The sequence below is a fragment of the Chiroxiphia lanceolata genome, chromosome 7 (genome assembly GCF_009829145.1).
Source record: "Chiroxiphia lanceolata isolate bChiLan1 chromosome 7, bChiLan1.pri, whole genome shotgun sequence".
Classification (NCBI taxonomy): Eukaryota; Metazoa; Chordata; class Aves; order Passeriformes; family Pipridae; genus Chiroxiphia; species Chiroxiphia lanceolata.
Window position 1 is genome coordinate 31814002 of NC_045643.1, and position 13842 is coordinate 31827843.

Here is a 13842-nt window from a genome sequence, read left to right on the forward strand (position 1 = left end):
AAATTTGTTTATCTTCACTTTCAGCCATTTTTCAATACTCTTTGCAATGAATTTAGCTAAGTAGTTAAAAATAAAATTTAGCAGTATAACTTCTACTGGAATAATACAGTAGAACTCTTGTTATTATTTCCATTACAGTAAAATGCATGAGCTAATCAAGATCTTCAAAAATAGAGTTTTGAGACCAAATTGTTTTCAACTAACAATTTATCAAAATAAGAGGTCACGAAATAGCTGGAGAAAGAGAGCAGAATATTTAAGCAGAGAGGAACATTTATGTAACACTTTATATGATCATTTCAAATTGCTAAAAAAAGACAGGACTAACTCGCTGGAACAGTGAGTCCTTGCCTCTAGGAGGACAAGGAACAACAGTGGGTATGAAAATGGAAAAAAGACAGAAATTCATAACTTACATAAATTTCATTACATGTGCAGTTACCCAGAAAGCAAAGAATTGGCATCCACCTTTGAAGCATCTCATAACAGGAGCCTATTTCCATATCTCTATACATCTGGAATCCTTCAGGAATCGATGGAAATGCTGCAGATTATATAATATTAACTCTGCAATAGATTTCCATGAATGGAACATGACATCATAGTTTGGGAAATTAATAATGTGGTTTGGAGCTGTAATTGCTAATATGGTTGTAATTGATAATATGGCTTCTCTAAATTGCCCATAGAGGTGACAAAATATTGGAGTGCAAGCATTTTTATTCAAAATTAGAATCAACTGAAAACCTTATACTTATAAATTTTTTAATAAAAGATTCCTTAGAATTTTAGATAGACTATATTTAAATACTTGTTTTTAAATGTTGACCTGTTCACTTCGGTAACACCACAATACAGCAGTTTTGCATGAATAAAATAGTGTGCAAAAGTAATATAAAATACATTAAAATAACAGAGAAATGTCAAAATGAAATCATTATTATACTGAAGATAAGATTTAAACATTTTAAAAAAACCCTTAAAAATCACATTATCCAAAATGTGAGAAAGCTAAAGTGAACTATTTGAACCTTTTTCACAAAGCTTATACAGAAAATACTTATTCATACAAAACTTGCAAGTGAAGACTAAAAACAGACTAAGAGAAATCATCAGAAAACTTTTCTGACGAAAATATCTTCAGCCAACCATAATTGCCACTCTAATTCATATCAGCAGTACCTGGAAAGTTATCATCACCTGACAGCTGCTTAGTGACCTTTACAGATGAGCTGTCTCAGGTGAGATCCTGGCAACAAACACATAATTATCTGAATCATCATTACAGAACAAACAGACTCAGTTTGGCAGAAAAGACTTAGGACATAACTCCAGGCCTAAGCAGAAACAAAGCTGCCTTCTTATCCTAGAGGCGGCTGCTCTAGGATAACTGTAACTTCTGAAACTAGTAAAGCTCACTCTCATGCAGTGCCTGTCTCACAGTAAAATAGATTAGCTTACCTCCTCGATGTTTATTTTGCTATAACTTAAAATGAGAAGTCAAAAGTCCTGGGTTTTCATGGCCACATTTTTAAAGTTTAATGCTTTCATTCTGTAGATTTCTTCCTCCAGTGTCTTATCCCTACAGTCCTGATGCAACTAAAATGAACAGATCCAAACTGCAACACGATGCAATTTAGATCAAAACTACATAACACTGGTGCCATCTCCTCCTGCTCAACACTAACAGTTATTGAGAGAATTTAACAGAACTGATGCACTGAGTAGACCCTTGAAAAAATCCAAAATACATGACCTCAGTATATATAGACAGATATATCCACTTTCCCAAACATACTAAAACCAAAAGTACTTTCTGCATCACACTGAAAGATGTAACAAACAAAACTGTTCAAGTACCAATCACATTTTCTTACGAAGAATAACTTTGGCCTGGTACCTGTTTCCAGCTGTCTGAACTGCTGACAGGGGCAGAGGGTCTGCCAGAGGCAGAGGGTCTGTTCATACATTTAAGAAAAACAACATATGGTACAGAAAGCAAAACAGACCAGGGAAATGGACGAATGAGTGGCAAATATGAGTCAGTGTCTCTGAAATCCGCCACTTGAACAGGAAAAGAAAAATCAGAGAATGCACAACAGAATCAACTAAAGAGAGCAAACTAAAAAAAGGACTAAAAGCGAAATAAACTTATATATATATGTCCATAGATACAAATAAGTTTAAAAATGCTATTTTTATGGATCCATTACGTAAATATTGGAGCTTTACAGAATGGTATAGGAAGAACTGGTTTTACAGCCTCTTAATTCAAGAAAAAAACAAATGGACAAAAAAATATAAGGATTAGAAATAAAAAACTTCAGCTTTTAAAGATAACTACTTTAAGCACTGTACAACTTTCTAATCTGCCACAAAAATCAACTGAGTGTTTGTTAAAGAACTGCTCATTTAGACAAATAAGAAAACTGAAGATAATGAAAGGATTTGGTTTAGGCAAATGGAAAGAAGGTAGAATCAGCCAACTGTGCTGCTGCTGCATACAACTACAACTCCAGGTTTATGCCCTCCTGCAAAGTACTCCTTTGAAGAAAATCCAATTGCTGATGAACCAATCACAGTAATCTAAATGAGCTTATAAGAGAACCATAAAACCAGCTGCAGGTATAAACAGCAGTTTCCAAAGAAAAAGTTAACAGGTCACTACAAATCCATCTTACAGGGAAGGGACTAGAGCTCCAGCTGTGCAATGGGTACACTTACTGGTGAGGAGCAGTGATGATATGTGGGGAAAACAGAACAAGGATGCACAGGATGAAAATAATACTCTTCATGTAAACCTGCTGATGCACAACCACATACATCTCTGAAGTCTTTGTGTATAACAGGAAATAGTGGCAGTCTGGAGGGAACTCACAAATCTGTTGTGTAGCACCCATTGTGTGTTACCATTCCAAAACACCATATCAAATATTCAGGTGTGCTCATGTAGCAAAAATATTTATCCTAGAGGGTTGCATCCTAAGAGTAATGATATAGCACATTCAGTTTAGAATTGTTCATCATATTTAGGACTGTTGTATTAGTCAAAAGTGTATTACTGAGAAAAGGTCTCTCTCTTCCATGAACGTCACTATGGTAACAGGAATAGTTAAACTTACTCCATGCACTACACTCAGGAGACTTTTGCTTCAACAAACAGAAAGAACTAAGATTTATTAAGTGTCTGGTCCACTTTCCCAGGGGTTCACATACAGAATTACTGTATTAACCTTTCAACATTAGGTTACTATCTAAAAATACTGCTTAGAAAACATAAGCCATTCTGCTAACCTCTTTCAAAACACACCTTATAGAACAGCATGCAGCCTGTGTAAATGTTTTCTAAGTATACTGATGTCTTTGTTAAATTATTAATGCTTTGGTTTGTGGAATAAGTAAAAAATTAATAGGCACATAAATTTGAAGAAGGATTGCAGTGATCAGCTGTGTTTCTGGCTAATGGTGGCAAAAGTTAGTTTGATCTCCCACTAGTTGGAATACTTGATTTCATTTTTTCCTGAGTTACATACCAACTTTTGGATTTTGTCCCATACTCAAAGATTTCAACTAGAATGGAATCAGCTTCATCTCAATGAATACAGTTAGAAGTAAATTGTTACAAGCAGTAAAGACTCTTCAGGAAAACAAATTTCAGGTACTCTGTGGAAGAAGTATTACATTCCTAGTAAAAAAAAAAAACAAACCACAAAACAAAACAGAAAAAAAAATCAAAAAATAAATAGCCAGGGAAAAAGCTTTTGCAATCAATAATGGTAATGTACAAGCAAAGACAACAGCTACAAGACACTGCAGAGGTCACGACTAATACATGATGTTGTATTTGTGTACAAGGAATACTGGTGAAGGAAGGGAGATTTCCAAAGAGGTGTGCTAAGAAGTCATTTACAAAATACAATGGTGACACAAGCTAATGGCCCTGAATACACAGCACTATTTAATGCTTGTTAACAATCATTAACACTGGCACCAGTATTGATGCAGCAACAGGGATTAACATAGTTGATCTGAGTAGAAATTACCCAAGATCTACTTCTAAGCAAGCAAGAAATGTGGCAGCTTAGAGACATCAATAATATGAGAGCAGAAAGAAGGATAATGCATGCAACAGATCCTAACAGTGTGGTTGAGCAAGGAAGATCAGTTAAAATAGCCACTAAGTAACATCATTTAAAACCTAGACTGTACAGAGTCTAGGGGGGAAAATTACAGAGGGGAAAACTCTGTTGTGGCACAACTGGTGGAACAAAGAATTTTAGTGATCAGGACAAGACAATCTCCTGAGCAATAGGCTATACAAATGCTCATCCTCAGGGAGGAGAATCAGAGGATGAAAGGAACAGTAATCCTCTGGCCTTCTGCCTCCAGGGAAGAGCTCTGCTGCCACCCCAGTGAGCATCCCACAACTGCAGAGCCACCACATCTAAACACATGAGATCCACTCACAAGGGCAACTCTCTGAAGCTGAAGCACAAAAGCATTTCTGCTTTTTGGAAAAAAATTAATGTTTACATTGTGATAATGATTATTGATAAAAAGGCCAAATTTTTTTCTGACAAATCCTTAGAGAAATTACATTAAATCTCCACTTCCATATAGAAAAAAGTACAGGATTTTTCCCATCCTGGTTTTTAAGGGTGCATGTTACATTCACACTCAGTTGCAACCCAGATTATTTCATTCTTTCTTACTTGCAAGCCTATGTACAGTACTGCATAAAATAATTTGTTTCAGTTTCTATTTCTTGTTCGTATTAACACTTTTGTAGCTTTATATAACTCTCTTTATTTTTTTTATTCTTTACATGTATTCCTCACGTGCCATATTTAACAATAAATTTATTTTCTATCAAGAGCAATATAGAGAACACCAAACCAAGAAACTACTGCATATGAACTTAAAATAAATTAAAAATTTCCACAGCCAAAACGAACCACCCCCCAAAAATCAAACAAACAAGAAAATCAAAATTCTTCCTAAAGTAAGATTGGCCATTGCTTCATTGCCCCCCATGAAGGGATACCAACCAGGAACAAGGGTGGTACCTCCACAACCTCTGCCTGAATGACCAATTACCCATCTACAGCTAGCTCATAGCAAAGCATTCAGCATCAGCACAAACACAGCTCCAAACTCCTCCATTCAATTCCTTAATGAGAGAATTGAATCATTCAATCTATTTCACAATAATATTGTTTAAATTCTTTTGCTTAAAAACTTATTTTAATAAATCAGTGGAACGGTATCAATCAAAACTTTTATTCCCCTTTTTAGCAGTCTCTGAGAGAATAATCAGCCAGCCTGGAGATGTTCTATGTATCTTTTCAAATTTTCTGGGACTTTACCAAAACGCTGTCTTCAGATTTGGCAAAAACTGGGTGTGTACTTCACACCACTTCCTGGAGTTTTAGGAAAGAAGAGTTTTAGCTGAAAGCCTCCAAAGACTGGAGTGCTATCTAGGATTTTTTTTACTTGCTCTTCTACATGCTGCTTTTCCATGCACGGGGAATCAAAGTCCAACCTCTCTCTGCTACTTTTCAAGAATATACTCTTCACATGGAACCACAGGCAACAAAACAACTCCCTGCCCTGACTTCCAGCTTCAGGCTCTGCATAGACAGATTCAGATAAATAATGAAAGCTCTACGGAGAGCTGGCAAGAGCACCACTGTACATACCTCTCTTCACTTCTGCCCAAGTCCCTGACAGAGCACTGATGCATCATATCACAGCAAATATCTGAGTGCCAAACACAGCCCGTTACACCAAAAATGCACTTGTACACAATCTCTGAATTCCAGCCTGGCCACATCAGACTCTCATCTCATTTAAGGGACAGGGAAAAAAAAATATACGACTGCACTCTTAATATCCATCATGGATTACCAGAGTCATACCAATATTTATAGATATGTAATCCTAATAGAGGTATTTATCTGTTTATTGATTCAAACTCAGAAACAAATTTCTGGAGCAGAATCTGTCTTGTTTTATTGCTCAGTGATGGACTGATTTCTTGCACTTGACCTATATTCTCTGAAAACATCACAACACTCTCAGCTCTGCAAAATAAAGTTCATATTTGTCTCATGTAGAGAAAAAGTTTCCTTTAAGAAGTGCCAAACATTTTAAACTGTAGTTTCCTGCACAAAGTTGGCACGTGTGGTACTGTGGAATCTGTGTGCTGTGCTTCCCAAACCACCTCCATTTTTATCATCCACAATTTTAAAGCAACATCAACCATCTTCATGCCAGGTTTCCCAAAAACATTTTTTATTTGATTTTTCAGGACCGACAAGAGGCAACAGAGACTCAAGGAAAGCACTATCTCAAGCAAAGGCCACTGTATACACATTTCACTCCCCAGGTGATAAAAGCAGTGTAGAGCACAATAAAGGTGCCGGGGACAACCACAAATAAAACTATGGGAAGCCACTCTCTCAATTGCTCTTTAAGTAAACCAAACATGTTATGAGAAGCAATAATACTTCTTCAGCCAGGTAATATCTTTCCATGCTAACTGTAATACACAGTCTACAAAATATTACAGCGAAGTGAGTGGTCAATGTAAAGCAAAAGTGGTTTAATATTATAATTTCTCTTTTTTTATTATTTTTCAAAAAGAGAGACTCTATTAAACACAGTAAATATTTGCAAAATAAATGTGAAGGGAGGAGAGTGATTTCCTCCCTATACCAGTCCCGTGGTTTTCCTGATGTTCAAAAGGGGAACAAACCATCACCTATTCTCTTTTTTCCTCACTGATAAAACCAATGCATGAAAATAAATAAAGATGCTCACATCAGAACAAGTAAATATTACTCAGCAAATAAAAGCTTCCGCTGAGGCTAACATAGGAAATCTGGAAACAATACTGAAAAAAAAAAGTTTAAAAGTAAATAAAGTAAATACAAGGCTTTAAGTTAAAATAAACCCAGACATCTATTGCCTTTATACTGCTCTCAAGGCATTGTGAAAATATTTCTGTCTTGAGATGGAGTGGTTCATTATCATATCCAAAGAAATACATTAAACTGTAAAAGGGGGAAGAAAAAAAAAGTGTTGAAGAAAAGTCCCTTGAAAATATATGTGCATGAAAAATTATTTACTTTCAAAATTAAGTCTAAACAAGGTATACCTGCTGAGATTTCTGGCACAACCTAGGATTTTATGCTGGACAAACTGATAAACCTCATTCCAAAACCAGGGTTTTGCAACAAATGAAAGAGGTACAAACATATGTTTCATCCAGAAATCTCTCATCAAAATGCTGTGTTCATATTCAGCCTGATTAGTTAAAGAAAGGGACTGTGTTTGCCAGGATGACACCAAGGGACAAACCTGCCCCAAACTATTTTGTCATTTTCTGTATCTTCTGCAGCAGGGGATGTGAGCACCAGCTGCCTCCCTGTGCCTGCAAGAGAGAAGGGACAAGGATGATAGGTGGAGAAAATGCAGTTTCTGCCGGAGTCTGGAAACCCTTTTTGAAACACAAGTTACCACCTCATCCAGTCCAGGTCCCTTCCCTTCCCACAAAGTCTTCCCTGCCCTACTACTTCTGACTCCCCATGACTTCCTTATTTTCCTCCCAAAGACAGAGAGGGCTGCTGCTGCTTGTTAGATGAGTCTGTTTTGAGGGAAGCTCTGCTGTCATCTCTAACCCTCTCAAAGATCACTCTCTTCCCTGAAGCGACGCTGCAAGCCCTTCCCTCTATGCTGGCACCTGCCCACTTCCCAGCCCCCTCCAAAATCCATGCTCTTGCACCAGCAGGACTGTACTTCCGAGAGCAGAGTTGTGGTGCTGCCCAGCCATGCACGTTACCCTATGCTCTTCCTGGGACACAGTGTTGAAAGGGTTACTGAATAAAGGAATAGAGAGCTGCTCCAGAGGTAAGAAAGATAGAAAGAGAGAAATACTTATTTTATTATCTCACAATTTCAGCAAAGCACCTTACAGAAGTTTTACCCTAAGCAGATACCTACAACCCTCACAGTTCCATAAAGCACATATGCATGTGCTCAGGTGATTTGTTGAGCTTTAGCATGAGACAGGATTCCAGGGCACAGCCTGCTGCAGGCCATCATTCAGACTTCAAGTCCTTCTCCAACACTTCTTGTTCAGATATATGAAAAATATCATTGTGCTGAGTATATAGCCATCTGATAAAATGCAAGCAGGGAGCCAATGCACTCCACCATATACAGGAGAGGTTGGTAGATATTATCTAAACAGAATTTTAGTTTGCAATCAACTCCCATATTCACAGAAGGAATAAAGGTAAATATGCTGAATTTTGTTGTCATTAACAGCTATAGTCCCTGACAACAAGAGATACAAGTACATCATCAAAGGTCTAGGGATTAGACTGCAAACCTTCTGAGCATTTGTCATAGGGCAGCATATATATTTCTAAGTAACTTAATAGAAAAGAAGAAAATATCCTGAAAAAATGCTTTAGTATGGTTCGAAGATCCAGCTGGAGACTGATGATACTGGCAGACAAGCAATAATTCTCACATTGGTTTATGAACAACTAACAGAGCGATGGTACTGTTGACATCACTGATACAGCTAATTTAGAACTAGGCCCTGATACAGAATCACAGAACCTGCCAAGCTGGAAGGGACCCACAAGGATCATCTAGTCCAACTCCTGGTCTTGCACAGGACTGTCCCCAAGAGTCACACCATGTGCCCAAGAGTATTGTCCAAACATTTCTTGATCTCTGTCAGCCTTGGCGTTGTGACCATTGCCCTGGGGAGCCAGTTCCAGTATCAACCACCCTCTGGGGGAAGAACCTCTTTAAAACTAGTTCACAATGTTTCTTTTATTTTCTTTGGCAACAGCTGATTATTTTAGATAAAGACCAACATTTCCTCTCCTGTTTTAAACATGTGCATAATTATTAACTTTGGTGGGAAGCACATAAAATTGTGGACTCAGTTTCAAGCATAAAAATGAAATGAACTGTAAAAACTTCTGCATGTACGAGTTTTTCTTATTAAAGAGTAGTCTAGAAATAACTTAATGGGGATGGATTTGTAGTAGAGGAGCAGGAAGTGGAAAGAAGAAATAACATGCTTGGAAGATAAAGCCAGAGAAATTCAAAGATCAGTATATAAAGTTTCATTAAAGAGCAGCAGCTAAATACCAGGCCTTACCTAAGAACATCCAGCACTTGAAATCCTTAAACCCTGCTTTTTATTTTTTGATGAAACACACTCTAGACCCTGAAGAAGCTGCTTACAGCAGCAGCACTTTTTCAGTCTCTATTCCTATCCCTTCCCAGGAGGTGAAAATGATAAAAATTTCAGATGGATGCAAATTATCCTATTTCAAGAGGAGTAAAAAATAGTAGTAGTAAGTAGCTATTTATTTTCTGCTAAAATCATCCTGTGCAGAGTTCACTTACCCAGCCAATATCCAAGGAAAGTGCCAAATGCTCCCCTTCAGCTCCACAGTAATGAATCTGAATATTAAGTTATATATTTCATTCTCCATGCATATATTGCCATCACTGTAAGACCACCATGCCAGGAAAGAAAATAGAATCTTATCCTAAGTCTTAAAAATAAAACTAGAAGCAGGAAGCAGAAATGCTGCTTTGCAAGACTATTCCTTGTTTTGTCTATTATCCATGATATTGATTTCGTTAACCATACTGAGTCCCTTTCAAAAAAAATACAAAAGCAAACAAACAAAACAAAAACAAAACAAACAAACAACAAAAAAGTCATATCTTTTTCTGTGTTTATCAGAAATATTAAAAATTTAATAAATCCTTATTTATCCTCACTTTTTCTTTAATTCTTATACACACACATATTCTAACAAGCCAAATATTAATTCTTTCCCTTTTTTGCACTATTGTACTTCATTCTTTCTTTGGCAAATAAACACAGGAAAATACGTAACTGCAAGCTTAGAAGTTGTCATAGTGACTCAATAAACTACCACTGCAGAAAGACTGGATATTAGTACAGCTGTATTGTTAATAAAACACAGGGCCTTTCTTTATTAAATAGTATTTCTAATACTATTTTGAAGTGATGGAAAAGTTCATAGCTGTACAATCTCACAGCTTTTAGACTAGATTGCTTACAACCTCCATTTTTTGCACGATACTAATAAAATTATATTCCACTGTATGAGTTTCTTAAGATGTATTTTGAAGTCAAGAAAAAAAAAAACTGCATCCAAGGAAGGGTTAAGCATCAAATTCTACATTTCTTTTTACCACATCCAGAAAACTCATGAAAGAAGTTTTTATCTTACCACAGGCTGCAGAACCGAGTTAAAAAATACAATAAACTACATGTTTTATAGCATCAACAATATTTAACATAACTCCATCCATAACCTTTTAGTTTTATTGTCCTGGAATTTGAAATTAGTACTACACGCATAGAGTTTTATGCACATGTTATGAACAACTTCCAGTGTTCTTAGGAGAGTAATCTCGTGGAGGTTTTGGGTAACAAGAGTAATGGATAGAACTGGCATAAGGATCTTCTTCCAACTTATTTTCACTGGAGTAACTGGGGGAAGAGTGTGGCAGGAAACTAAACTGAACATCCCCTCTCCTATCTCTTAACTACTGGATAACAAATAATATCAGAGCATGCCCTGGAAAAAAAAGATTGACCATAAAGATCAGTTCTAGTTACAGCTGAATGCCAAAGTCAATTAATATAATTGAAGAATTATTTCCCATGTAAAATTATTCTGAATTTACATACAAAGTCACCAGATTTCTACACTCCTGCCTTCCACAGAGCACTCCTTAACAATACTCTATTTTGCACAAAGCCTATTTTCATTCCTTTGATTATAACACCTGGAGTAAGTAATACAAAGACCCAACTAAAATGACACAAATCAGATGGTTGTTATTGTGTTATTTGTACATTTCTTTTAAACAGAAAGAATTTGAACAATCCACATGATCAAGAGCAATGGAGGTCAATGAGTTGAAAAAAAGGTTGAATTTGTTTACTTTTTTACATTAAAACTCCAAAATTTTGGGGGAATCTGCATACCATTTATAAATAATTTAATAAATTAGAACACTACATACAATTCGTAGACATCAGAAAATTACTATGAGCTGTACAAGTATATTGAAATATTCAAGAATCTATTCTAGACGTGTAGAGAAAAGGTTCTCAGATGCCAAAGTTCAGATATTAATAGATTTGATCTTCTTGTGAATACATAAACAAGATGCAGTTCTTAAAAAATTCTTCATCACTGCTTCCAACTGAGTCAGGAGCATAAATAGATAATTTCAGTGAGTTTCTACTAGACAGAGCTTTAAAATTAGAAAGTCACTTCAAAAATTAATGAAACAGACACGATTCAGAACTAAAAGGAAAACTAGGACACTGGCCAACTTCAAGAGAGTTTGAAATTTTAACAGATTCTTTCTCAGTGTCTGGATAACAATAACAGTCAATACTTGAAATCATTACCTACTTTCAAATTACGTGAGAGTTTATACACTTACCGTTAATCCATTTGGCTTCTGGATTATGAACTATGAAGTCTTTTCTGAAGAGATCTTCCAAGGATAATCTGGTTTCTGATGAATTTGCAAGTTCATCTAAAGCAAATATAACAAGATCATTTTAGATAGTTATTAAAAATTATACATTGTGGTGTTCGCAAAACACTGCAATTATAGAACAAGACGTCCTGTCAAAATCGATAACAATACTGTGCTTTTTACTTTTTCCCCCCACAAAAAGAAAAAGTATCACTTTTCTTCAGTAAAGCTTCAGAAAACAAAGCATTGGTACCTTTTGGACAGGACAACCACAGAATGTAGTGCTTGGCTGTTTATTATATGGGGATGGTAGTGGCAAAGCTCTTTCTTACCACAGACCACCAGTGCAAGCGAAGTCTGATTACAAACCAATACAAAAATTTCCTGAGAATTAAAGGATGTTGGACATATCGATCACCTTATACTGACAGAAAGTAAGTAAAAAACTCCTAAGTAAGTAAATTTGGTACCAATTTCACCTATTCTACAAATTGAAATGAAAAAAAAAAAAATTCTACATGCACATTTTATAGCCTGGGCTTGCCAGTGACAAGAACAGTATAACATTTGGCTAACAGCTTTGTGTTTTTCCCAAACATGACAGAACCCAGGAATATCGTGCTTCTGAACATTAGCCAACATTGACTTTCAAAACAAAAAAATAAATTGCCTGGATCCAAAACCATCCCCATGCTTAAGAAAAAAAAAAAGGTCTGCTAAATTCCGCTTTCCTTGTGCTGTAGGCCAAACAAATAAGTAGCGAAGATTCAATAGTGAACTGTCACAATAACATGTGAAATCAGAAATACTATTAAAGCAAAAAGTGTTAGCGCCAAAACACAAAACCACAAAGTTTCCATGAATAATCACATAATGAACAGCAGCTATGCACTTCACCTGACTTCTTCAGGCTATTTAGGACAGCAGCTGCCAAAAGCTGTTCCATTTGTTGCCTGTGCCCTAGCAAAAATACGCTATGAACTTCCTACACAACCAACCAGTTCAATGCCCAGGCTGTTTTTTTAATAATTTTATCATTATTGGGCAGGTTACCATAAATTACTGCAGTTATTTCTCCACTCTGTGAGCTTTTCCCTTGCATCCTTCCTTCCATCCACCTTCTCTATGTGAGGAACTTTTTGTTAGTCAGATTTTGTCCTTCCTGATATTAAGCAGTTCTCTGATGGCAGACCCATAGAAAAAGAGTATCTAAAATTACAGCAGTCAAGCAGCAATCTTGTTATCTTTGTGCCAACTCAATATGTTACCAGCACTTTTTTAACAAAGAAATGTCCTTTGTAAAGGTCATATCCTGAAAAACATTTTGGATGAAAATATGATCATTCACAAAGAACAAAGTCAATCATAGTTTCATTATTGGTCTTTATTCAGCCAAATTTCTCAATTAGAAGCTCAGCTGAAAGCTTACTGGAATCAACAGCAATAAGATATTTTTGCCTTTAAACATCAGTACTGCCTGCTGAAGCCACTTTAGCTGGTATTAATAAGGTGCATCCTTGCTGTATTGAAGAGAAACTGCTTTTTAATGCACATCATAAATTTACAATAGACACAAGCCACCACAGCTGCTCATGCCACGGCACTGCTGCATTTTCATGGTCCCAGATCGCAGCAGCGACTCTGTAAACACCATAATCAACTCTTCTTGCACTTGGTGTATTATAAGGCTAAGCATGCAGAGTTGTTCAAATCCTGCCTCATAAGACAAATACTGTTATCCTTAAATAAGCTTTTTGCCCTCTTCCTACCTTCCAAGGATCAAAATACCCTGTTCATTTTTTTTTTTTATTATATTCTACAAGTCCAGCATGGGACACAATATTCCACCCGCAGTCTTACTAGAGCTTTACAGCAGAGTAACATTATCTCTCTTGATTTATACCTAATCCCTCTGTTTACACATCGTGGGACTTGTTAGCTCTTGCTCCTGCCACACACTGAGTTTTTATCTTCAAAGTAAGCACATGTTGTTATATATGTTTTGCTCAGCTCCACAAATACATTCCATGTCCTCAAAAAACTACTTCTAACTTAACAGCATCAAATATTGGGCTCTTCATATGCCCATTTTCCCCTTTCTCCATAACCTTGCTGACTGCCTACCCTCAACAAGCTGTTTTCTATCACCTATTTTGACTCAACACACTCTGATCCTGATGCTGTTTATGATTCTAAACGAATTTCCCTTCTAACCTTTCCTGAGTCTGTTCCTACTTATTGCGACCCCTTGTAACCTGCCAGTTTGTCAACTAG

General features: G+C 36.4%; 1 protein-coding gene across 1 annotated transcript in view; it reads right to left on the reverse strand.

The window, feature by feature from the left end:
* DPP10 (dipeptidyl peptidase like 10) overlaps positions 1-13842 on the reverse strand; it is a 265286-nt gene that overhangs the window by 193001 nt on the left and 58443 nt on the right. Inside the window, 1 exon segment of the mRNA XM_032693535.1 lies at positions 11530-11625. Coding sequence (XP_032549426.1) covers positions 11530-11625 — 96 coding nt within the window.